The sequence below is a fragment of the Heloderma suspectum genome, chromosome 6, assembly GCF_057233095.1.
Source record: "Heloderma suspectum isolate Gila_16-S chromosome 6, 16-S_ref, whole genome shotgun sequence".
Classification (NCBI taxonomy): domain Eukaryota; kingdom Metazoa; phylum Chordata; class Lepidosauria; order Squamata; family Helodermatidae; genus Heloderma; species Heloderma suspectum.
In genome coordinates, this window is record NC_139463.1 from 53831985 (window position 1) to 53858002 (window position 26018).

At 47.1% G+C, this 26018-nt stretch overlaps 1 protein-coding gene across 1 annotated transcript in view; it reads right to left on the bottom strand.

Moving 5' to 3' along the window:
• Nucleotides 1-5286: 5286 nt before the first annotated feature.
• The window catches only part of WNT3 (Wnt family member 3), a 36921-nt gene continuing 16189 nt past the window's right edge, over nucleotides 5287-26018 (bottom strand). The window contains exons 2-4 of the mRNA XM_084808222.1: nucleotides 14186-14427; nucleotides 10784-11049; nucleotides 5287-5766 (exon numbers count right to left, since the gene is read on the bottom strand). Coding sequence (XP_084664348.1) covers nucleotides 5287-5766; nucleotides 10784-11049; nucleotides 14186-14427 — 988 coding nt within the window. The remainder of the gene's footprint in view (nucleotides 5767-10783; nucleotides 11050-14185; nucleotides 14428-26018) is intronic.

Consider the following 26018-nt stretch of genomic DNA (forward strand, 5'->3'; position numbering starts at 1 on the left):
GCTCAAAATCCTACAAGCTAGGCTTCAGCAATATGCAAACCGAGAACTACCGGAAGTACAAGCTGGGTTTCAAAGAGGCAGAGGATCTAGAGATCAAATCGCCAACTTTCGCTGGATCACGGAGAAAGCAAGAGAATTCCAGAAAAGCATCTATTTCTGCTTCATTGACTCTGCTAAAGCCTTTGATTGTGTGGATCACAACAAACTGTGGCAAATTCTTAAAGTGATGGGAGTACCAGACCACCTTACCTGTCTCCTGAGAAACCTGTACGAGGGTCAAGAAGCAACAGTAAGAACCAGACATGGAACAACCGATTGGTTCAAAATTGGGAAAGGAGTACGACAAGGCTGCATATTGTCACCCTGCTTATTTAACTTATATGCAGAGTACATCATGAGAAACGCCGGGTTGGATGAATCACAGGTCGGAATTAAGATTGCTGGGAGAATTATCAACAACCTCCGATATGCAGACGATACCACCCTAATGGCAGAAAGCGAAGAGGATCTAAAGAGCCTCTTGTTGAGGGTGAAAGAGGAGAGTGCAAAAGCTGGTTTGAAACTCAACATTAAAAAAACGAAGATCATGGCGTCTGGCCCCATCACTTCCTGGCATATAGAAGGGGAAGAAATGGCAGCAGTGACAGATTTTACTTTCTTGGGCTCCAAGATCACCGCAGACGGTGACTGTAGCCATGAAATTAAAAGACGCTTGCTCCTTGGGAGGAAAGCTATGGCAAACCTAGACAGCATCGTAAGAAGCAGAGACATCACCTTGCCGACAAAGGTCCGTCTAATCAAAGCTATGGTTTTCCCAGTAGTAATGTATGGCTGTGAGAGCTGGACTATAAGGAAGGCTGAGCGCCGAAGAATCGATGCTTTCGAACTGTGGTGCTGGAGAAGACTCTTACGAGTCCCTTGGACTGCAAGGAGGTCAGATCAGTCAATCCTAAAGGAAATCAACCCTGAGTGCTCATTGGAAGGACAGTTACTGAAGCTGAAGCTCAAATATTTTGGTCACCTAATGCGAAGAGAAAACTCTCTGGAAAAGACCCTGATGCTGGGAAAGACTGAAGGCAAAAGGAGAAGGGGATGGCAGAGGATGAGATGGCTAGATAGCATCACGGATGCAATGAATATGAACTTGAGCACGCTCCGGGAGAGAGCGCAGGACAGGAAGGCCTGGCGTGCTATGGTCCATGGGGTCACGAAGAGTCGGACACGACTGAACAACTGAACAACAACAACAAAAAATATGTCAAAAGAGAGAGAAAAGCACTCCTGTTCAGGCTGGATCTATGACATTTTTAGTGAAAGCCTCCACTCCTCAGTAAGTGAAGCCATGAAATGAATAGCTTAAAGTCATTCTGAGACTTAGAACCTCCTTAAAGAGAGAGGCTGCAGACGGAGCACCAGAGACCTGGTCCAGCGAGGTCTGCCATGCAGTGTGGAGCACCCTAATTCCTTGCCCCCTGCTGCTCTCGTTGCTGGATTAACCACTGGGCTAAGGGAGCTTTGGTCCTCCAGCCCACCATCTCAGAGAACTCATTCACTAGCCCAGATCCCTAGCTTTCAAATAAAAAAAAGAGTGAGTCTGTAGCCATGATAGAACCCAAGACAGGATACAAAATGGTCGGGCACTATGGCATTCAATTGTTTTGTGAGAAATGAGCCAGCTACCACCTTTCAATGTGTTTAGCTAATTATTAACCATTTGTGGCCAGTATTTGCCATAGAGATAAGTGCAGAGTGACCATTCTCTTCAGAAGGGACTTCCTGATTTATTCTGAACCCATTTTTGGTCTACTCTCCTGGAGCAGTGGTGACTGCCCATAGAAAACAACTGAGAATTTTCAGCAACAGATCCAGCCCAAAACAGAAGTTCACGCTCTTTCTAGCTCAGGTCGTACTTCATGCAACCTGTCTGTCTTCCCTGAGTTTGTAAACATTGTTTTAAAACCACCCTGCCCATCCAAATAAAGCCCTCCATTATGGCCATCTTGGGTGGGGTGGGATTGGCACTGTGCCTGAGCACAGGTTACATCAGCCCTGCAAGTATCCCGCTGTTGTTATGTCCATACTGCTGGGAAGGAGAGAGAGTCATTTATGACAACCCCACAGTGTAGTCCAGTGCCACGGCCAGTCTGCAAGCGGTTGGGTGTTTTTAGGGAAATGCCGTTTGGGGTGGTGGGCTGCGAAGTTAAGGGATATAGAGCAACCTGAAGGAAGGGAAAGATGCATAGATTGGTCTAGGCTGCAATTCTATGTGCACTTACCTGACAGGAAGTCTTACTGAACCCAAGGGGACTTTTTTCCTAATTAGACTTGCAAAGGATTGTGCTGAAAGGCTGCAGTCCTCTACACACTTACCTGGAAGTAAGCTCCACTGAACTCAATGAAACTTCCTTCTAAGTAGGCATGTATAGGATTATGCTGTTTATAAAGTTTCTCTTGAGTTGGTGATCATGCAGAAGGTGGAGGCATATAGGTGGGGCAAATGAAAAGCAAGAGGATGCCTTTTACAAATTTTGGGTTTTTTTCAGCATGAGTTATGAGTTAGAGTCAGTCGTCAGTATTTAGTTCCCTCCCCAGGTTCTCTATATGATAGATTTTCACGTGGTACCGGACGCAACTCTCCTCTAGTGCAGATGCATGCAAATGTGTACGCGCAGTGAGGCACCATAGAACGCATGGCGGGCCATTTCACGTGTTAGGTTTATTTGTAAGGGTAATACAGCGCACGGGGTCATGTTTCTTCCTGTATGTCTCTTCTGCTTATTTTTTGCCTTATGTTACGTTCCGCCTTTCCTCTAGGACAGGGATGCGGAACCCCCAGCCCGCCGGGCAGCGTTCGGAAGGAAGCCTCCCGGAGGACGGGAGCGGCGCCAGGGGAGACCAGCGGGGATGCAGGCAGCTGGGGATTCAGCGGGCCCCGGAGGAGCGCCGCTCTCCCCGCCGCAGCGGAGCCCTTGCCCCAGGCCAGCGCCGGGAGGCCCGGCCGCCGAGCCCCTGGCTGGGCGGGAGGGCTCCGCGGAGAGGGGCTGGCCAGCCGCCGCCGCCGGGCTTTGCGCGCTACGCTTGGAGCCGGCAACCTGGCCGGGGCGAGCGGAGCCGCGGGCAGCCCAGCCCGTTTCTTCGTGCCGAGGGAAGCAACGTGGGCGGAAGAGGGGCGGGCAGCGTTTTCTGTTTCCCGGGTGGTGTGAAAGGGAGGCGAACGCAGGCGCCGGCGCTTGTATTGTATGTCGCTTCTCCGCCGTGGGCAAGGCGCGAGAGTCTTTCGCGTCTAGGAAAGCACAAAATCCGATCTCCAGGAAGTTATGTGGTAAAAACTCTCTTTGCACTGCTGTAAAGCTGTGACGCTCCACATAAAGGAGCGTTCTTCGGCCGAGTGCGTGTGTGCGCATGCCCACGCGCGCGAATGCCACGTGGGAGCTCGGTGTTGGGGGCACAGCTGGGGACCCGCTGCGGCAGGAGCCCCAGGGCCCGCCATGGCCTTGGTCTGGCCCAGCCTGTTCTGCGGCTTGTAGCTCATCTTGACTCTGATCAGGCTGACCGTAAAGGCTGTGTGGAGATTCCCTAAACAACTTCACGGACTAATCAGGATACGCAAAGAGCCACTGCACAAGGCCAGCACTGGTCTGTTGAAGGAGAGCCGCCTCGAGGAGCTGCGTCCTCTCCTGCCTATGTCAACCACGGGGGTTGGACTCGATGCTCTGGTAGGCCCCTTCCAACCCTACTGTTCTGTGATGCTCTGAACTCCCTTTCAACTGCTTCACAAACACCTCATTTCTCTTGCTGCCCCTAAGTCCAGCCTCCCATCTCTTGCTCTCTCAGGGCACCATCCTCCATGGGTTCTGTTAATCACCATAATGCTGACCATGATGTTGAGTGTCAGCTTGGGAAATATGCAGCTTTTTGAAAGCCAAGTTTCTCTGTTCTGCTCCATAAATATCCCAAGGAGGCCCACATGCATGGCAGTGATTTGCACCTCCAAATGAGTAGAAAGATGTTCCAGTGAGGAGATGTTGAAATGTTGGAAGGGAGTTGTTCTTCTCTAGTCTCAGCTATGGAATCTGCAGAATTCACTGCACTGTGTAAACTCAGGCAAGGTCCCATTTAATAATAATGAGCATTTATACAGTGTGTTATACCCAGGTGACCTTTAAGATCCGCAGAGGAGGCCTTGCTGGTCATTCCAAAGTGAACAGAACATCGCCACAAAGTAACCAAATGGTAGGCCTCTGTAGTGGCACCCACCCTCTAGAGAGCCCTCCTTCATGTAGTTTGGGAGGCAGAAAACATGACATTTTAAACGCCTCCTGAAAACACACTTGTTCACCCAGGCTTTCCCTGAGCTGTAAATTAATTACACCACTCCATTTTACTGCTCCTTGATTATTTTACTGTAGTTGGTAGTGTTTTTATGTTGTGCTTTTAATATTGCATTTTAACATTGTGAACAGCTGATTTTATTAGATTCAGCGGTATATAAATACCAGGAAGAAAGAAAGAAAGAAAGAAAGAGAAAAAGTTTTCAAAACATTTCACATACATGAATGATCACAAAAATCCTGGCAAGTATCTCATAACCTGGGCAAGTGTTGCCTCCATGTGCTGGTTGCATTGGGTGCCCATTGACACTAAGGCAGCCATGCCTTGCTTGAGGCCATCTAGGGAAGAGCAGGCAGAGAAAGGCAGAACAAGCACTACCGGCACATTTCTGGATGATTTGCAGCAGATCAGCAAAAGGGGTTTTGACTCCCGCTGGGTTAATGATACCAACTACGTGTGCTCTCTTAAATTAAAAAAAAAAAAAAAAAAATTCTGTTGTGGCTGGCCTTCTGCTATTTGCTAATCTCAGACTCAGTGTCAAATATGAATATTAATCGGTTGCCTTTGACCAGGTCTACTTTCTGCAGCTCTACTGGCCACTTCAGTTCTTTGTATTAGAATCCCTGATCTATATAGTAACTCAGACGTAGTTTAGTATTTGAACATGCAGCACTTGCTCACGGGATGCGATAGGCGACTGGCTGCACTGCATTCCTCCTTCCTTACAGTGCACCTGGCGCTGATCAGTGGATGCTGGGGGTTTAGTTAAAAACAAACTAGATGCCACAGCTCTGAAGTCTGCCCACCTCTGGCCAAGGGGGTTTGTGATGGGGATGAAATTCGAACAAAGGACTTCCCATCTCAAGCTGTTTAGACACTATACTGCCTCAGGTGCTTTTTCAATTCAGTTTTGTTTTGTTACAGGCTGGCCCTTCACCCCACCCATACCTTTTTTTATTTGCAGGTGTGCACATCATAAACCCGGATGCATTCCTGGCAGCTGACATAACAGCACCAGTGGAAGATGCAATGGCACTTCTCCTTTCTCTTCTCTGTCCTGGTGTTGTGGCCACGGCCGCAGCAGAGCAAATCGCACCCATCGATCCCATGTGAAGTCAAGTTGCACATTCTGTCCCTGGTTCCAAATGAGCCGGTCTCAGGGTTGGGCTCGCAGAAGTTGGGGGAGTTCTCATAATAGACCAAATCGCGCTCCATCGGCGGCTTGAAGAGGGCATACTTGGCACGCAATGTCTCCACCCACCCACGGGATTCCCGGTGTTTCTCCACCACCATCTCTGAAGCACTGTCATACTTGTCCTTCAAGTAGTCGCCAATGGCCCGGAAGTCCGGCTGGGCCCACCAGCATGTTTTAACCTCACAGCTGCCTGAGAGGCCATGACATTTGCATTTCAAGTGCATGTGGTCCAAGATAGTCTATCCAGAACAAAACAAGAACATGACAAATCAGCCTGGATAAGAGTGGAGAAGTACCGATGGAGCCAAGACTCTAGTCTAGGGTCCCTGCTAGCCAGTCTCCATTGGAACTATTTCACCCTCTTTGCAGCCTGCCCCGTTGGTGGAAAGAGAAATCATACCTGTTCTTCCTCCCCGCCCCGTTTTAAAACGAGCAGGCCAAAACTCCTCAATGGGTCTACTAAGGTTAGCCACGCAGAGTATCTAGTTCTGAGTTATGTGATCTGGAACTTCTGACAGCCCATCAGAAACTTGGAGAAGTTAGAAAGAGTGGTCAGTTGGTGCTGTGGATTGTGACTGAGATGAACACTTGAATACAGGTCTCTGAGATCTAATTTTATTCGTTCGTGGTATTAATATAAATACAATTAGCAGTTTCTCATTTTGAATGGGAGGCATCTCCCTCCTTCCATTTTAAAACTGGAATTTTATCTTGGTTTTGGTCAACTGCACTTCTGCTGAATCTTCTGAAACTATGTGACTGGTTGACAAATTAACAGAAGCTTTCCAGAAACTGAGCTTGCTACATCGAAAACAGCACTTTCAAGGCAGCTCAGATCTTGGCAAGTTAACTAAGGTTCAGCCTTGCTAAACATGAGCTGCTAAGGTCTTGTAAGCAGGCAGCTCATATGCAAGTGAGAAAATATGAGATTTCTGGATTAGAATTTACTTTTAAAATATTTTTATTGATTTCACATAAAAAAGCACATTACCGCAAATCACAGAGAGAAAATATATATGAGCTTGTAAATATCTGCAGGCTAAACTTTAGAGAAGCTTGGGAAACAAAAGCATATAATCTTGGTTTAATCATCCCTGCTATTTGCAAAATTCTTTCCAAGCATTCCTTAGGTTTACATACAGCTGTGTTTTTCCAGTTAACTGCTAAGCTGATTTCTAGCAGCAGATAGATTATTCATAATGAATTCCAAGTCAGAAGATTTAAGTTTCCCTTTCAAATCACAGAGGATTATTGCTGAAGAATTCAAAGATAAGTGATAAAAATGTGATGAATTATCACTTCCCAATAACACCACCAGATCTTCAGACAACACCAAATGGCTGGTGCAAAACTGAATCTACAACAAAGGGTTGGTTTTATATATTTCTGGAATCTTAAGGTCTGTCCAGTACTACTGATATAATGTCATAAAAGATTTATTTCAGATATATACAAAAAAAAACTTAGAAGGCACATTACAACAGGCCCATTTCTATATTGAAATATTAAGTCTTTTATCCAATTTCTTGTGGTATCTTTGACCATCCAGCTTCATATCCAACAATGCAGAATAAATCTTTTTAATCAGACCCTAAGTCTGATTAAAAATTTAACTGCATCAGTAAGATCTTGAAGTTTAGTTTCTCCCTTATCCTGACATATGGTCTAATAGTAAACAATGGAAGAACAAGGGTTTTAAACCTGACATTTTAACTAGGAAAATGTCAGGTTCAAGACCCTTGTTCTTTCAATATTTACGAACAGAACACCTGCTATTAGACCACTTGTCAGGATAAGGGAGAAACTAAACCTCGAGATCTTACTGATGCAGTTTGAGACTGAAGAGGGTGGGTGAGGCCTGGGCAACTGCACCAGGGCTGCATGTCAGTGGTGGGGCATCCCTGCCCACTGCTGGTATACTGCCCCCACCATGCCTGCCCAGAATTAGTTCAGCCTTTGGACTGAAAAAAGGTTCCCCTCCCATTATCTAATCTGATATACGTAGGTAACACTATAAGCAAGGAGATAATCTTTGGTAGTAGAATATCCATTTTTACTGCAGATACCATATCAAACCAATATTTCTTCAATTTACCTCATACTGATGTTCCTGAATTTGTTGAATAACCTTAAGATAATTTTTCTAAAAGTTTCTTGTTCAAGGAATTAAGGGTGCAATCCTATGCATATTTAGACAGAAAAAAACTCCTACAACTCCCAGCATTCCCCAACCATTCATGCTGGCTGGGGAATGCTGGGAGTTGTAGGACGTTTTCTTCCTAAACATGAATCATAGAATGAAATGATGGAAGGGTCCAACCCCCTGCTCAATGCAGGAATCCAAGTCAGCCTCATCTTGAATGCCTCCAGCATGGCAGAGCCCACCACCTCCCTAGGGAATTGGTTCCGTTGTCGTATTGCTCTAACCGTCAGGAGGTTTTTCCTGAAGTTCAGCCAGAATCTGGCTTTCTGTCACTCAAGCCCATGATTCCGTGTCCTGCACTCTGGGATGATCGAGAAGAGATCCTGCCTTCCTCTCTGTGACAACCTTTCAAGTACTTGAAGAGCACTATCCTATCTCCCCACATGCATGGGATTGCACCCTACATGTATGATACCTGGATCTTCCAAGAAATTCATGTAAGCAAAAATATTTCACCTTTCACTCATCTGTTCAGATTGAGTAACAGGCTCTCTGACTCTTTTTTATTTGATCTTATTACCAGACATTTAATTAAATATACTAAGTAATGAAAGTTTCTGCAAAGAGTATTTTGGATCTTCCAGTGCTATGACTACATGATCAGCATACAAGCTTATTTTATAGACCTGATTTTTAAAGTCTTAACATGAATACTTTGTTATCTGCCTGTGGCTGGAACTTCTAATGCCATTGTGAAAAACAGAAGGGAGAAGGTGATCCTTTGTCTACTCTTAGGAACATCACTTTTTTCTCTGAAAGAGAGCTGTTCACCCACATGCTTCAGTGTGGTCTATTATACACTGCAATGGACTTTTGCATCACGGGAGCATATACTACTTTCTTTATTGATACCTTGAATCATGTTTACCAGCCTCCTTGTGCTATAGGTGAATTTATAACCCAAACTAAATCCTGATTCTAACTCATGAAGTAACCTTCTATCTTATTTTGTCTTGTGGCCAGAGTTGTTCAAACCTTAAGGTTATGACTGAATAAGAAAATTGGGCAATGATAACAAATAATTAGCTTTTATATCATGCTTTAGATTTCTCATACCCTTTAAAGTAGGTTAGTATTATTATCTCCAGATTGTAGATGGGTCTGAAGCAGAGAGTAGCTTGCTTAATGGCATGGGTCAAATGATTCGTAGCTAAGCCTCAAAGCTGCTACACAATACCAGATATGACTTGAATTTTGCTAGATCTTTATCTGCCATTGGAATTAATATGATTTTCAGCACAGCCCTGTGCATGTTTACTCAGAAGTAAGTCCCACTTGGTTGAATGGGCCTTACTCACATGTATATGGAGGCAGGCTTGCAGCCTTCAGTTTCCCATGATAATTGAAATTCCCCTTCATTAGCATTTGATTAACAGTAGCGGTTAATGAATCTAATAAAAAATCTAGGACTGCCTTCCCCAGCCTAGTGCCCCACAGATGTATGTGCAACACTCCCACCATCCCTGGCTGGCTGTCCCAGGAGCTTGCAGCCTTTTATGTTGCCAGTAGCTTTCTTGAGTTCTGCTCTGATGAACAAGCCCAGCAGCTCTTCTGGATGGCCCTCCCATCGTCTTGGATGTAATGACATCTAGAAGAGCTGATGGACTTTTTATGAGAGGAGAGAGAAAGCTCTTGATAAGCTAAAAGGTTTTTTTTTAAGCTCCTGGGATGGTCAGCTACTGTTAATCAACTGCTAATTAAGGGGAATTTCAATCACCAGGTTATCCAGATCTGAATTTTTATCTGGCGACTCTAACTGGGATTAATAATGAACAAATTCTGTGGGTGTAAAAGATGTAGATTCAAACCCTCGATTCTGTTTAAAACCCTCTGCTTTAAAAGAGGAACCAACCTTCTTTCGCTTTGCTAATCCATGTACCACCACTTGGTCAGCCTTACTCCCTCACTCAGATGCTTCTTGTTTTAAAAAGTGTACCGCTCTTTCTGTAGCATATGCATTTTGATGTCATTTTGCAGTCCAAAAGAGTTATTTTAGACACCTCCTTAGAGCTTGTGCCTCACTTTCTCAAAGGCCCTCGCTTTCATAATTTCTTATACTCCCTGAGGAATTTTTAAATGTAAGGAGCATGAAAGAACCAAACTAGCCTCTCAGCACAGCACCCTAATTATATATAGTACTTTTCCCAAAAAAATAATAAAATCAGACAGGCACAGCGGGGGCCACATGCGGACCATGGCTGCATACTGTCCACCCCCGGCCTATACAATCCCATAACTTCGTAAGGAATGCTTTGGGAAGACTGTCAGCAGCAGAAGAAGGGCATTAAGATTTATCTGGTGTAGGTTGCGTAGCTACATTTTGAAATCTTCCCCCTGCCCCAGCTCCTAGGTGACTTCTCCTTCAACAGAGTTACATTAGTTAGAGTTAACAATGGATCAAGATAATCGGGACAAAATTTACTATTCTACTTTAAAACATGGAAATATGAAGCTTGGCGTTTGGTGGTTTAGTTAGTTGGGGTTTTTAAAACATGCATTTTGGAATATGAATGAATGTAACATTGCACCTCCTCCAAAAATGCAGACAATAACTCTCTTTTCAAGGTTGTTACACGGTATAGGCAGGTGACCCTGGAATTTTGGAAGTCCAAACCTAATTTGCCTCTGTGGGTGGGCTAGCCAAACAATCAATTATCTACATTCCTCCTCCTCCTCCTTGCTAATCTATGCATACTGCCATTTTTTGGTAAGCACTATGAACAACCAGACGCCCTTGGGCAGCGGTTGCTGGGTACCTGTTATTCACTGCGTCTTCTCTCGTTTCCTGGTGGGCCTGAGCCATGGTGGCAGGGGAGAGGGATGATTGAGTGGCTGAGCTTGAGTGGGAGAAGCCACTAAGTGGAAGGGGTATCTGTCTGCCCGCTAGCCGCGAGTCTTTGGTCTGGGATAAGTGCATTGGTCAGATGTCTGGATTCTCAGTTCTTGCACTGGAGGCCTTTCTGGTGATTTGGCCAGGAGTGCGGGGCGGAAGGATGCACAGCTACCCTTATCCAATGTTGGTTCAGAGGAGGATAAAGAGGGGAGCCACTCACTGTTCTTCCGGCTTCGTTATTGTGCCTGTTCATGGCTGAGCGGGCATCTGGGCGGTTTTCTCTGGCGTCTGCAAACTCCCGCGAAACCAACACACCGAAGTCGGCGTCCTCGCTGCAACCACCCCACTTCCACCCTTCACCGGGCGGCCCCTTGTGGTGCGAGTCACAGCCACAGATGGTGGAAGCGCCTTCCGCACAGGAGCGCGTGACAGCAAAGGCCACACCGGCAGAGGCGATGGCGTGGACAAAGGCAGATTCTCGCGTAGCTGCAAACGAAGGGGGGGGGAGCTCCAGTTATTCTGCTAGCAGAAAAGCCTCCTTTCCCCCTCCTTGCTCTACCGCACAGCTAGCAATAGCTCTTGTGTTCAACAATTCAGGTCAGCCATTCCGAGGTCCCCCTTTGCCCCATTGTGGTCTCTGCGGTCAGTCAAGGGCAACGATAAGCAGCTGTCTATCATATACAGAATAGTAATTTCCAAACTATGAGCTCAGGAAAATTAAGTAACTAGAAATAAGTACCCACCCATGGAGGAAGCTGCCTGCCATGTCTCTCGGTAATTTACTGTTCCAGTCAGCATTTACTGGGGGCAGATCCTTCTGCCATATCAGGGAAATGGATCATTCAGTCATTCCCAGTGCAAATACACAGCGGAATTAGATCAAGGTTTCATAAAGGTTTGCTCCTGTTATCTCTCATTTTAGTATTATTAAGTTTTAACTGGGACTATGGCTGCAGTCAGATGTCATGATAAACTATAGCTTATTGTGATGGGAACAGGACTACCTGAGCCTCTGGTTCATGCCTTGGGCTCCTCCATCCGTGCTCATGCCTTGAGCTCCCATCTCTTCCTCCAGCATGACTTTGGCATACTTTTTTGATTAATCACAGTTTAGCATTACATCTGAACCCTGAACTGAGGTTAATCTTAGGTATGGTTTCTTGATACAAGCCAGTTTCATAACCCGTAGTTTGAATTTGGCTTGTTTTAAACAAACCATAACCGCAATATGTTAAAGTTCCCCAATGAGGGGGTTCTCCAGATGTTTTGGACTTCAGCTACCATCATCCCCAGCCAACATGGCCAATACTGAGGGATGCTGGGAGTTGTAGTCCAAAACATCTGGAGGGCACTAGGCTGGGGAAGGCTGAAATAAATCATGGTTTATCATGATGTCTGGACATAGCCGCTGTGTTCATCTTCTCTATTGTATGAAACGTTGCAGTGAGCTGCTTTCAGAATTTGTATTGAAAAGTGGGGTATAACGTATGTTGTCCTCAGCAGAGGTGTGGCGAGAAATGCAGCGGGGGGGCTCCTTTGAGGGAGGGTAGCTCTTGTTTCTCTGGCAAACTCTAATAGCAACGCTTTTTCAGCTGTGAAAGAGTGGACTGCACCTCCAGGTTAAATTCGGAAAGCAAATGTGCCTCTGGTATCAGATGTTCTGGAAACACTGGGCTAGAAGGGCTTTAAGACAACACTGGATTTTAAGACAACAGAGGGATGTTGTCTTAAAATCCAGTGTGTGAGAATAAACTCTGAGAGGGAGGCTGTCCCAAAGCTACTACCTTGAAACCAGCTGAACCCGCAGAAGGTTTGTGAAAAACCAGCCTGGAAAAACAACAACACACACACACACACCCCGGCCTTGGAATTATCTCGTGCCTGGAAAGTTAGGCGTGGGGGTGGGGGTTGCCTCAGAGAGATTTTCCAGTGATAAAACAGAAGTTCCCAGAAGCAATGCAGGGCCCGGGGGGTGGATTAGGGGCTCTTGACAGAGCTCCACTGTAACGGTCTCCTATCCAGGCCCTGTTACCTGCTGGGACACTCCACTTGCCATTGTCTGCAGAGTGTCACACTGTATTACCCACATAATGTGGAGTGTTTCCGCCAGGCCCAGCAGTACCCACGCTGGCATTCCCCACGGCCACCCCTTGGCAACGGGGCCTGCGTCCCCCCTGCCCTGAGCTCACCAGTCAGGCTCGGAGATCGCTATTGAGGGCGCTGATGCCCTCCCCTCCTGGGCTCTGCGTGGCAAAAGGGCGTGTGAATGGCGCAGGGCTGCGAGACAGTTCGAGGTCTGGAGCGGTATCCCTCGCCCTGGCGCACAGTAGGGACTGAAGCTTAGCTCCTTTCTCCTGAACATAAGCTCATTCTCTCTCCCACCCCACCACCCGCACTGCCTTAAATCTCTGGCATTTCTATCCAGTCTCCTCTTTAAATGCAAATTTGTCATCTGTGTCACTGCTAAAGAACAGGCTGGGTTATCCCAATGCTGTAGGCCCTTTTTCAGCCTGCAGAGCTGGTCTCTCATTTTCCTGAAGCAGGGAGGCCCGGAAGATGCAGGTTTTGTTATACATAGGCGGTGGCAGTCTGCAATGTTTTCACAGCCCTTTTAACCCGGCTCTGAACCAGACGATCCACCTTTCATTTTAAAAAATCACACTTTTCACCCTTCACCTTTCTGTCTTTGGCGCAGGTCTTACGGGGGGGGGGGGTGGAGGGGGGGTGTAAACCTGGGTCTGGGCTGTACTACTTCATCCCGTAGGAGGGGGATCACAAACGTGAATGCTCCTCGATACAAAGAAGTTCTTGCATAGAGAACGAGATATTCTGGTGAAGGGTTTCTATTCTAACCTTCTTGCTGACTTGCTAGTTTTCTGTGTGTAAGAAGCTTTATTGCATGGAGGGGTATACACTTATATGAGCCCCACTTCCATTCTGAAGTGGTACAGCCCAGACAGAAGCTCATCTCTTCAATGAAAACCAGGGCTTCCTCCCACTCAGTTCTTTTAAAAATAAAAATGTGGTACAACTAATGTGGCCCATTTCAGATGTGACTCAGTTAAAGATCATGACCTATCAGTTTCAGTTCCTGAAATCAGCTTAGCTTGCAGATTCAAAGCAGAGAACAGCTCCTAGTACCTTGGCAGCTTATTGGTAAAATTTCAGCTGCTTGGTAGCTCAGACTTAAGGACTTAGGTGCAGATGTAATTCATGACCCCTCTGGTTCCTTCTGCTGAAGGATGGACACAGATTACCAATAACCAAGTAGGAATTTACCAAGGTGGGCTTACAGTTGCATCTAGTGAGTTTTACCCCCATCTCCCCAAGCTTCTGATCAAGATGTGTAGTAAAACATTTCCTCACTGTTTACCGTTGCCCATTATGCTAAACTATCTCTTTGTAAATAGCCATCTGCACTCACCCTGAAGCTACAATGATTTGGGTGGGGCAAAATTAGGGAGCAAAATAAATAAAACAGCTCTGCAGAGTAATGGATATCTATGAAATGCACCATAGTTACCATCAATGCCCCCAGCCAATAAGAGAAGCATTGTGAATATATACCACAAGCCTTGGGTATGTTCCACTATGAAGCCTTCTAATGAGGCACATGCTATACCTTTATCTAGGACAGGCCCAAAAATGGCCAAGCTGTCATCAATGGTGGTGCAATTCCAACGCCTCCCACGGAACTGATGCTGGCATTCCTGGATTCCCAACTTCACACCCTCAGCCACACTGGGCATGATCTCAATGTAGTTACGGCAGAACCGAAGCTGCTTGGGCACTAAGCCAGGAATGGAACCACACAAGATTGGCTGGGACCCCAGCGAAGTATACTGTTGGCCTAATGCAAGGGACCTGCAAAGAGAGAACAGACACAATGCACAGCTGAAAGGGCACTGGGCCCTTGACGTGCCCCACCAGCTCCTCCACCAAGGTACAGGCATCCTAAGCACTCCTTCACAAAATGCATAATTCATGCGCTGGCTTTCCTACCACAAGATGTAGCGAGTGCTACTTCTAGGTGGCATTTGTCAGATACATTCATGCACTGTATTTGTCTGTCTGTGGCTACAGCCATGATGGTCAAATGGAACCTCTGTGGGTTCATAGGCAGCCTGTCTGTAATTACTAGATGGTGGGTATGAAAACTGCGGGGTGGTCATCAGCTTCACATCCTGCTCCTGCACGCATCTGGCTCCGAATGCTGGCCTGGATGGCTTTATGGTCTGAGCCAGAAAGACAGTTCTTCACACCAGGGGTAGATTTCAGCAGGCGGGGGCAGCCTACTTGGCTTTTTAAGGGGTGGGACCAGCCTGTCTGGTTGTTATTATCTTGGGGTATTAACCTTTTACATGTGTTAGGTTCTCAATATTTAACCTTTTACTTGTTAAAAGAAAACACTAGGAATATTAAGTAAAATAATTTCACTAGTGTGCACCATCAGTAAAATGGGTAAATTTTTCAAGCCTAAGACCCATTTTACAAATGCTTACTGCCTTGATAACTAGGCTACATATATGCATGTGTTTTGTGACTTGATGTGTAGTCTGTGGATGAGATTGTGCGTTGGATCCAGATTTAGGGATGCTCGGAGCATACCCATTGAAATCAGTGGGACTTGAGCTAGTCATGACTAACTGAAGTCCCATTGACTTCAGTAGGTATACCTCAGTATTGCCAAATCTGGATCCAACCCCACATGCCTGAGCTATTGGCTGTTCACGTATTTCTAGTTCTTGTTTTGTGTTTGTGGCACATTATACTGATCTGGATAGTGGTTGCTGTAGAGTCTTGGGATGCATAGAATTTGTAGCAATGGAAAAGCCAGCACAGATTCCCTTGTCCAGTCTTCCCCAATCGGGTACCCCCAGATGTTTTGTACTACAATTCCCATCACCCCCGGCCACTGGTCATGCTGGCTGGGGCTGATGGGATTTGCCATCCAGAACATCCGAGAGCATCAGGTGCCTCGGACATTCCCCAGTCCAGGATACCCTGACTGAAAGAATTCCCAAACCTTCTTCCAGGAAAGAACTCCCATGTTCCGAACCACCATTTCCCCATCTGCTTTCTGAAAATCCTTTCAGATGTTTGGAAACAGTTGGCATGCCCAACCCATCTTTTATCTTTGTTTTCTCAAGGGTGAACATGGCCAGTCCCTTCAGTGTTTTCCTTATTCAGTGCTACCAGTGTACATGGCACTTTATAAGGCTTCATCAATTAAAAAAAAATAGGTCCATTTCGCTAAAGAACTCGCAATCTAAAATAGATGGTGAAGGGAGGGGAAAGGAGAGAGAGGCAAGGGATGAGCAGGAGCAGATCCAGTCACAGGCACTTAAACTTACAACTGGGAACAAGGATTAAGGAGTTAAGAAAAGGGTCAGTTCTGAAAAGGAGACAGGATGAAAGAGAGGTGTTTGTTTAGGGGGAGTCAGGGAGAATGTGTGAAGTTGTCTTTCATATATAAACTGCACAACTTGTCTTCTACTCTTGATTGCCCTATATAGTTCTGTCTTCAATTCAGTCCAGTGTTTACAAACGTGGTGACCAGAACTATGGTGCCATCATTTCCTGCATCTCCGGGTAAACAGTGTTTCTGCTGATGCTGTTCATGACACTTTGGGGAAGGGGTGCAGGCCACAGCAGCCCTCCCCAGCCTGGCTCTAGCTGTAGTCTGGAGGCAGGCACCATCCATACCACCCAGAGGCAGGTACCTGGAGGGCACCAGATTTGGGAAGGCTCTTCCACAAATTTGGGAGAGCCCCAGGTGAGAAGTAGCAGCTTGCCCAAAGCCATCCAGCACTTTCATGGCTGAGGTAGAATACGGGCCTGGTTCTGCTGCTCTGTCTGCTGCATCACACCATCTCACGTACTCATTCAGTCTGGGGAATTGCTGTATGGCATGAGAACATGAAGTAATTCTGGCGCCTCATTTCTTTATGACCAGCATCGTATGAAGACACAGTGTAAAGGTCAAATCACCTGCTCCCTCTCAGTGTCATGCAAAGCATTCTCCGCCCTGCGCCTTCTGGCTGTCCTGGGTGAGGATGTCGCTGCCCTGGCAGAGCACTGCTGTCCCATGGCTGCAGCTGCAGGGAGCTTGGCTCCAGGCGAGTGCCGCTGCATCCTCGGGGAGCCCAGATCACATGGAATGCTTTCTGCGCAAACAGGCTGCCTGGGACAGATGTCGTGTGGAGAGAAGGCGTTGGACCGTGCGCGTGAGCTCCCTGTCCTCCACCCCGGCCCTGGTACACGTCTGGGGCTGCCTTGGGAGCTGCCTTTCGAAGGCAGTTCAGAAACTGTGGCTGGTCTGGAATGCAGCAGCCAGACCCCTGACTCAGGCTAGCCACAGAGACCATATTCCACCTGTCTTCAAAGAGAAGCACTGGTTACCTGTTGGTTTCTGGGGACAATTCAAGAAACTGGTCTGAACCTTTAAACCCCTGCCCAGTGTGTGCCATTCTGCTTGATGGAAGGGATCTCCCCCACCTCCCCACAGAACTCTCTCCATGCTGTCTGGGATATGGGATGGCCATAACATCTAGGACTCCCTTCCCTGAGTGTGTTTCCCTGTCCATTCCTTTTGGAAAGCAGGCAAACATGTTTCTTTTTCAAAGGGCATTTTCCTCCTTGGCAGTCAGAGCCAGCCCCTGTCATGAAAGGGAGAATTGCTGTTTTTCATTCTTCTCTGGATTTTCTTGGTTTATGGTTTGTTTCATCATCATCATCATCATCATCTAACCACCACCCAATTGGATTTTAATCACCCTGAACACATAGCTATAAAGCAGACATATAAATCTGGGAAATGCATACCCTGGTATGGATCTATCCAGCCTCCAGTGGTTTGGGGCCAGGTGCCTTTACTCCCTTTCTTCATGCTTCCCGGGCCTTTTGACTCTGCCCCGTGGGAGAAAGAACCCTGGCCGAGACGGACCTCGGCATCCCTCAGGTGGTGCTTCCAGAAATGTATTTTGGGGAGCCCTGGAGTTCTGCGCCCACCACTGCCCTCCTTCCCCAGCAACGCCCACAAGGCTATTCCGAGGAGACTCTCAGTTCACGTGGGTTCGCGGTGAAGCCCGAGAAGCACAGGCAGTGGCCTGTGTGCACTGCTGGTGAACTCAGAACTGTCTTCCCCAGCCTGGTGCCCCCCAGATGGGCCACTGACTGTGCTGGCTTGGGTTGATGGGAGTTGTAGTCCAACACACCTGGGAGGCACCGGATTGAGGAAAGACGGCCTGGAATCTGCCCCAGAGGGAGCCGCGCCGCGCCGCGCCGCCGGCCTCGCCGCGACTCGAGCGGGTGCTGCGGGAACGAGCCGGAAACCGCGGGATCCGCGAGATCCGCCCGCGCGCCGGCCGGCCGGCCGGAGGCCTCGCCCGGGGAGCTATCCGGGAGGCGGCGCTGAACCCGCGCCGGTGGCGCCGCGCCGCCCGCCTGGCGGGAGCGCCGAGGGCCCAGCGGCCCCGCTTGCGCGCGTCACTCCCCCCGCGGGCTGTCCCCGCTGAAGGGCGTCGGGGCGGGCGAGAGGCGGCGCGCGCTGCCGGCCGGGGGAGCCTCGCCAGGCGAAGTCACACGCAGCGCGGAGGCGCAGGGGCGGGCAGAGACGGACTTTTCCTGGAAAAAATCCTGGAAGAGCGCCACTTTGCTTTGGAGACTTTTTATTTAATCCATTAAGCATTATTTTGGGGCCAGATTTAAGGGTAGAACCCTCTTTCCAGCTAATTGACAGGTTTAAATTTAAATATATCTGACAAGTATCAGTACTTCAGTATAAGCAACTTTCTGAGATGATAAAAGGTTGATGAGAATGTCAGATTGCTCCTACAGAGCAAATTGGGGCTCCCAGAAACTCAAGCAAATGAGCCAACCCATATGCTGAAAGTGAAGGTAAAAACACCCCACCCATCCACTAATTGCTTCCTAACCCCAAATATGGCCTTGAGTCACCTTGAACATGAGCCAAGCTGATCCCCAAGGCATTCCAAATAAATTACTAGGTGTGATTCTACACCTCTAACCTTCAGAGGAAGGAGGGAAGAGGAGACCAAGCTCATATGAGGAAGGAAAACCGGCAGTATTAAAGCAGAATGTGAATGTATGACGCTGATGCCATCACTGATCTGCATCAACAAGTGGAGCTGGGTTGGATCCAGACTGAGTCATATTGACAGCAGACCCATTGAAATCAATGGGAATTATGTTTGTCATTACTAAATTATTCCCATTGATTTCAGTAGGTCTGCTCTCAGTATGAATAAGTCTGGACCCAACCCACTGAGCCCATATAGATAATTTTACCACACGTTAGCTGTTGGTAGGTGGCAAATTCTCCCTTACCGCTTTGTAGGATGATCCAGATAACCAACTTACCCCAGGATGTGAGAGCTCACTCAGGGCAGCATGATCATCCATGCGGGCTCCCTCTCCCCAGTGCCCTCACTCTTCAGTAGAGGTTGGTCATACATTCAGCTGGAACAGACCATTGAGTAATGAGCCATTGGGCTGGTCTCTGCACATATGGATCAATCCCAAATGCTCAGAGGCACCACTTTGGGGGATGAAGAAAATTGGTTGAATTGACTATTTCCCACCACCACCGAGTTGTAGATCAGAAAGGGTCACCGCACCCTACTTTATGATTACCAAGGTTTGCCCTCTTCCTCTGGGATAATCAGGAACTGTGTCAATGGAGAACATAGTGATGAAGCAATAAAAAAGTAAGGTCATTTAACATTTTTAGACAGATCAACAGAACTCATATAAAATCAATATAATCAGCGACAAGCAAGCAAAAAAAATACTGAAAACCACTAAACTTGCTTGGAGGGCAAGGAAGTCCTATATTGTCTTTGAAACGATAAAAATATTGATGCCTCCCTGACTGGTTGGGGATTAAATAGCAGAGGGTATTAAACAGAGAGTGCCCCAGATGGCAAAATGTCTTTTCAAACCGTCTTTTGAAAAGCAGCACCATGCAGAGTATCTCCTGCTGTCTCTTGTGGCCTAGTGAGCTGTATTACATAGGTTGATTTGCCATGGGGTTAGTGGGCGGATAGATGGATCCTGGTATTTAAAGAAAACAAACTACCTTGACTTTTGCTGCCTTTCAAACAACCATTGGTTGGTTTACATGTGCATGACTGTCACTTGATTTTTGTCATCTCTAGATTAATGCTTGGTGAATGTGTGAACGGACTCTACTAACAACACTGCAATTTTGAAGTGAAAAGATTGCTCATTTTCCTGTGCAAGTAATGTAGCAGTTGTAGTGCAATATTCGCTGTTTTATACCTAATACAAATTACAGAGTCATCATTAGATCCTGCAGTCTTCAGATGTTGGGCATGGGTGGGTGAATGAGATCTAAATGTAAGGATAGCCCCCCCCCCCATTTCTGTTATTGCTCTGCTACGGACTCCCTCTGCCTGCCTCCACTTGAATAATTTTTAAAATTAATTTCATAATTGGTTTATCTGGAGCTCGTTGCAGTCTTCAGCTTGCATTCCCCCCACTTTCAGTTTACGGATGAACACCAGCGTGTGCGTGCATAGATGAAATAACAATGCAAAAAGGAATCTCGATGTGATTATGTAAACGCATCAAAAGTCCTTTTTGCACTCTGATTTAATCAATGCACACGTGCACTGGTGTCCATCAGTAAGCTGCAAGGGGGATGGAAGGGTTAACTGAGCTGCAGCAAATTCCAAGGCCAGAACAAAGCCCCACAAGAAATAAAAACAGTGGGTCACCAGTGCAGAAACAAGACCGAGTGGTTTGGATAGAATGTGAACTTTGGAGAAATTGGGAGAGCAAGAATTTTGCAAGCACTCTGACTGAAACCAGGCTGTGCCACCATCAGCCACTGTCAGAACATAGAGCACTTTTACTATAAAGAGAAGCAGGATAGGAGGAGTGTTTGACAGCTGTTTGGCATCTGGTGTGCCAAGGACTTTCTAAAACCATTTCCCTTGTGATCTTTTATTTTGCCCCTGCTGCAAGGGCTCCTTATTGAAAGGGCAACCACAGATGTTACAGGCATCCTTAACTCTGCAGGGCTGCTTCCCTGACTACCTCGTTAGAAGGTGTTTATAGCCTCTTGACCATGGGGTAGGAGGTGTGTACTGGAGAACCCACAATGGAATCAGCTCACCATGTAAATTGCATGGAAGGGTCCAGCATGTGCAGACACACTGCCAAGGAACCCTGGAGCAGGCAGCTGGCTGGCGCTGTATAAGAAAGTGGCAAACTAAGGCTCTCCTGAGCCTGCAAGCCAAACCGGGAACAAGACCCATTGAATCCACTTGGACTCGCTTCAGAGAAAGTGGGTGTTTGAATGGATTGCTAGACACCTTTCCCTGCTCCCCACTTCTCCCACCACACTGAAAATAATGCCCACCATCATAGCTCTCTGCTGAATGCAACCATTTGTTGAGTGCCATATACACCTGCATATAAAAAGGACTGAAGTCCTGCATTACATGCAGGAAAATCTGAATGATCCCACGCGCCTCAGTTCTAAAATGAGAGACAGCAGCACGTTGTAGCGGTGGAAACCTAGTGGGTGGGCTTAGGCAAGCTGCCACCGCTCTGCTTCATCCATTCATTTGTAACAGCAGGGTAAATGCAAGTACTGGCGCAAAGCGAAGTACTCTGAGCACCTGAGGAAAGCTAAGCCCAAGGCCATAGCTAGAAATTATACAATCAGGTGGAGTGGGGCCTTCACTGGAGGAGGCATTATACATCCATGTAAAATAATAGAATGGTACCTTGAAGTCAAATAATTTAATTAATTAATTTAAAAAATCAGTGACAACATCCCAGCTGTTTGTTAATCTTCCCAGCAGCTTTGCATACATTAGTCAGAAACTGTAAGATGGGGGCAGATTTTCTTCTTGCCAAACCATTTGGCAGCTCCCTGCCTTCAGGTTCTCATGTCCTTGAGTAAAAGGACTACAGCAGGGGTGGGCAACCTGAGGCCCTCCAGATGTTTTTGTACTACAACTCCCATCAGCCCTAGCCAACACAACCAATGGGAGGGATAATGGGCATGCAGTCCAAAATACCTGGAGGGCTACAAGCTGCCCACCCCTGGACACGATGTTTAAAAAAGAGAAAATGCTGAGCACTTGAGCAGTGGCTCGGAATGCGATTCCAGGTCCTGACTGGGGCGCACACATGTGAGGGGAAGACACTGTTCAGGGGGCTTTCCAAGGACACTGCATGCCAAAAGGCTTTGGCCTTCCAGAGAGGCCTGTTGTAGCAACAACCATAGTCTTTTGCTATGGCGTATGCTTTTGTGAACTGGAATCCACTGAGATGCATGAAGTGTTAACCTCATTTGGCAGGTATATATAACACATGGATACAGAGCAGGGGTGGGGAACCTTTTTTCTGTCAAGGGCTGTGTTCTCTTGGGGATAATCTGTGGAGAGGGCATGCCAATGGCAGTGGGGTCAGCACAAAATATATCCCTTCTCTCTTTTCAGCCCCATCTCGCCTGCTCTCTCTTCCTTCCCCTGCCCAATGGGCTGCTGGAGGAAGGGCAGATCTTTCTTACCGCAAGTATGAACTAACCACTTGCAGACAGTTTTTGAAATTAGGCTGAGGCAGGGTTGTAGCTTTGCCCACTTGCGGGGGGAAGAAATAATAAACAGGTTCAAGTGGCAAAGCCAAGCAAAAAGCACAGTCTGTGACAATTCAATTGTTAATTTGGTTGAAGCCTAGGAACTGAAATGGTTACAGCTCAAGAACTTAGGCCTGGTACTGGAAATGGGTTCAGCAACTGAGTCTGGTCACAAATCAAGCCCTGACAAAGCCCCCAACTAACTGCCAGCCTTGTTCCATGAGAACATACCTTAACATAATTTTAGACTGAAATGTAGTACTATTGGAGAAATGTGATCCCAAGGGTGGATTATGGATATTCCCTTTGGAAATTTTCTAAAGTAAACCTGCTGTGAACTCCAGAAGCTATAGCGAGGTAACCAGGCCAGATCCTGGGAGCTTGTTGGCAGGTCAGGATGGAGCCTCCTGTGAATTTAGAAGGTTTTCCCACATACAGTAAGAGGTATGGTCACCTTTCAAAGCCGCCTCCCCATGGAGCAGCACTGCACAGTTGCTTGTCTGAGCGTTGGCAAGTTTCCACAACATTTGGAGGGCACCAGGTTCAGCACGCCTGGTGTACAACAATAATCCCTCCGTGGCCAACCTCAGCAGCTGTGATGGGGGGGGGTAACCTTTTCCTGCTGCACTGTCTTCTTTGATCTAACTTACTCCTCTTCAGCTATTTCCCCTTTAGGGAAAAGTGCCGACGACACAATGTTGCCATGCATACCCAGGCCCTAAAAGGAGAACTTCTGATCAGGGCTGCAGCCAGCCTGTGGGCCAATATGCTGGATTCAGCTGAGTGGGCTGTACGTCCTGGAAGGAGCCAGGATGGAGTGGAGGGCAACCCCGCTGCTCCTGGCCTGAGGGAGAGAGGCCGCAGCCTGAGAGAGCTCAGTGGAAAGGCTCTGCTCGAATAAAACTTGTAAGTTTGTTCAGAAGGCAGAGGCTGTGTGAGTCTGTGGAGTGCAGCGCACCAACTTTGAAATGTGGTGGTAGTGGTGACTGAATCCTAGACAGAACAAGGATAACAAGCTGTGAGGGGGGAGAGAGAGAGGGAGAGGGAGAGAGACAAGACAGGCTGAAAACAGAGGGCCTGAAGCCACCAAACATGTTAAACTTGCATGCTCAGAACTTAGCCCAGGCATGGAAAACCTGGAAATAGGAGTTTGATCTCTGTATGGACATGGCAATGGCAGATAAAGAGGAGTCTGTGAAAATGAAAATTTTTCTATAATTGATTGGAGAAAAGGGAAGAGAAATAAGTGAGACACTGTATGCAAACATTCCCCAAGCACAAGGTACTTTGGCTACAATAGTAGATTGTTTTGATGCCCACTGCAACCCCAGAAAGAATGGAATAGTGGAAAGATACAGCTTTTTCATGCAGACCCAAGCAGTACAGGAAGGCACTGAGGAATATTGCACCAGTTTAAAGATGTTAGCAGCCAGTTGCAATTCTGGAGACATCAAAGGCTCCTTAATAAGGGACTAGATAGTGTGTGGAATACAGGACACTCAAGTAGGAGAGAGATTGCTGAGGGAAGCAGACTTGACCGTAGAGAAAAACTTGGACAGTTATCCAAGTGAATAAACCTGTCCATATAGTACAGATGAAAGAGAGGGAGAAATCTGATGTAAGGACAACAGTGAGCAATGAGCAATGTAAGTACTATAAGGAAAAACATGCAAGACAAAAAGAGAGTTGCCCAGTTTAGGGGAAGGAATGCCACAACGAATCACCATGATAAAACTGGTCTGGGTTTGCATGACAGACTAACCCACCTTGGGTTGTTCAAGCAAACAAACCATTGTGGGTTAGCATATCATGCAAATGCAGTCACTGACTGGGTTCAGAGGATCAGCAGGGGAAACAACCCCATGTTGGTTGTTTCCCCCACCCGCACCAGTCATGTGACTGGAATTACCCTAATTACCTGCGCCATGCTGCAGGTTGCCGTGTTGTCCGATTGCAGTGCAGGTGTAGTTACATTTTCATCCACCCTACAATCCACTGCTTGCAGTAGGGTGGGTGAAAATGCACTACGCCCACACCGCACTCCAGGTTCAGACAATGTGGCAACCCACGATGCAGTGCAAGTAATTAGGGCAATCCTGGTCATACAACTGGCGTGTGGGGGAAACAAGTGATGCTGGGTTGTTTCTCCTGCTGATTGTCTGACAACCCCACTCTGTGAGTAACAGATCAAGTAGTAAACATGCTGCAGGAAAAGCCAACAGGACAATATAAATAATTATATGCAACCATGTGCCTGAGGGACAAAGCATTCCCATTTCAATTAGACTGTGGTGCCAGTTGCAACATTATCCCCATACACCTAGTTATCCCCAATATTCCACTGGAAGAGACTTAGGGTGCAATCCTATCAAGATAGGCGGCCACCTCCAAACTTGGAGGTGACCACCTATCCAAAACAAGTCAGGAGAGGTACGGGGGGGGGATCTTTCCTCCCACACCTCTCCTGTCCTACTATTTTTCACTAGACAACCGTTTTTGGCTGTCTAGCCGCAGGGGGGCCAACCGGGAGAGGAAGCTGCCGTACAACACATTGGATGTGTCATATGCACAGCTCCACTCTCCCTGACCTGAAATGCCCCCTGGAACGGTCCTTTTCAGTCGCTCCACACTCCTCTTCCGAGCACGGAGGATGGGGCTTCTCCAGGCTGCCTTGGAGGCAGCATGGACGAGGGGGGAGGTCGGTTTTCCAGAACCCGCCCTCAGAGTGTGGGCTCCAAGGTCAGTTCCCAGAAATGAGCATATCCTATGGCCCTGTAGACATCGTCTAGTGGCCATAGGATTGCTCCCTTAATCAGCTTTTGAGAATGTATAATCACACTACATCAAAAACCACTGGGAAAATAAAAACTCAGACTAACCCAAAGATAAACAAGAAATACAGGCAAGAGTTTGTGGTTGCAGATGACCAGAGAGCAGTACCACTGTTAGACTCTAAGGCAGACCAGGCTATAAAACTGATAAAGGTACAATTCCAGAACATATTGACAGTGGATAGTAGAGTGATGGAAAATGTGAAGCTGGAATCAAGGAAGGATTCAGAGGCAATTCTGGGATGTGTTTGAGGGAGATGGACAGCTAGACAGAGTTTATAGACTCAAGATTGATATAAGTGTGATGCCAGTTAAGTCACCCAAGACTGGTAGCTTTAGTACAGCCTCTGAAAGAAGAGTTGTGAAGTCTACAACAGTGGGGAATTATTCAATCAGTACAGAAAAGTTCAGACTGGATAAGCAGTCAGGTGGTGATGATCCAAAAACCATCAGGGAAACTCAGAATATGCATAGATCCAACACCCTTAAATAAAGCACTGAGAAGCAGCATTTTCCATTGCCCACTATTGAAGCTATATTGCCAGATCTGTCCAAAGCAAGACTGTTGTCTGTTTGTGAGGTCAAAAATGGATTCTAGCATATTGAGCTGGAGGAATCCAGTTATTTGAGAACATTCGCCACACCCTTCGGGAGACATTACTGGCTAAGAATGCCAGTGGACATCAGCCCTGCCCCCATGGTATTTCAAAGCAGGTTGATACAAGCCTTGGAGGGTCTGGAAGGAATTTGGGCAATAGCAGGTGATGCGCTGGTAATGAGAGCAAGAACAGCAGGACCATGATCATAAACTAATAGCATTTCTGAAAAAATGCAGAGAAAGGAGTTTCAAACTGAATAGGAACAAATTCAGACTGAGGATCACAGACGTGCCATATATTGGCCACTTACTGACCTCTAGGGGCCTGAAGGCAGATCCAGAAAAAGTAAAAGCTATTCTAGACATGCCACGACCCCAAGATGTCAAGGGA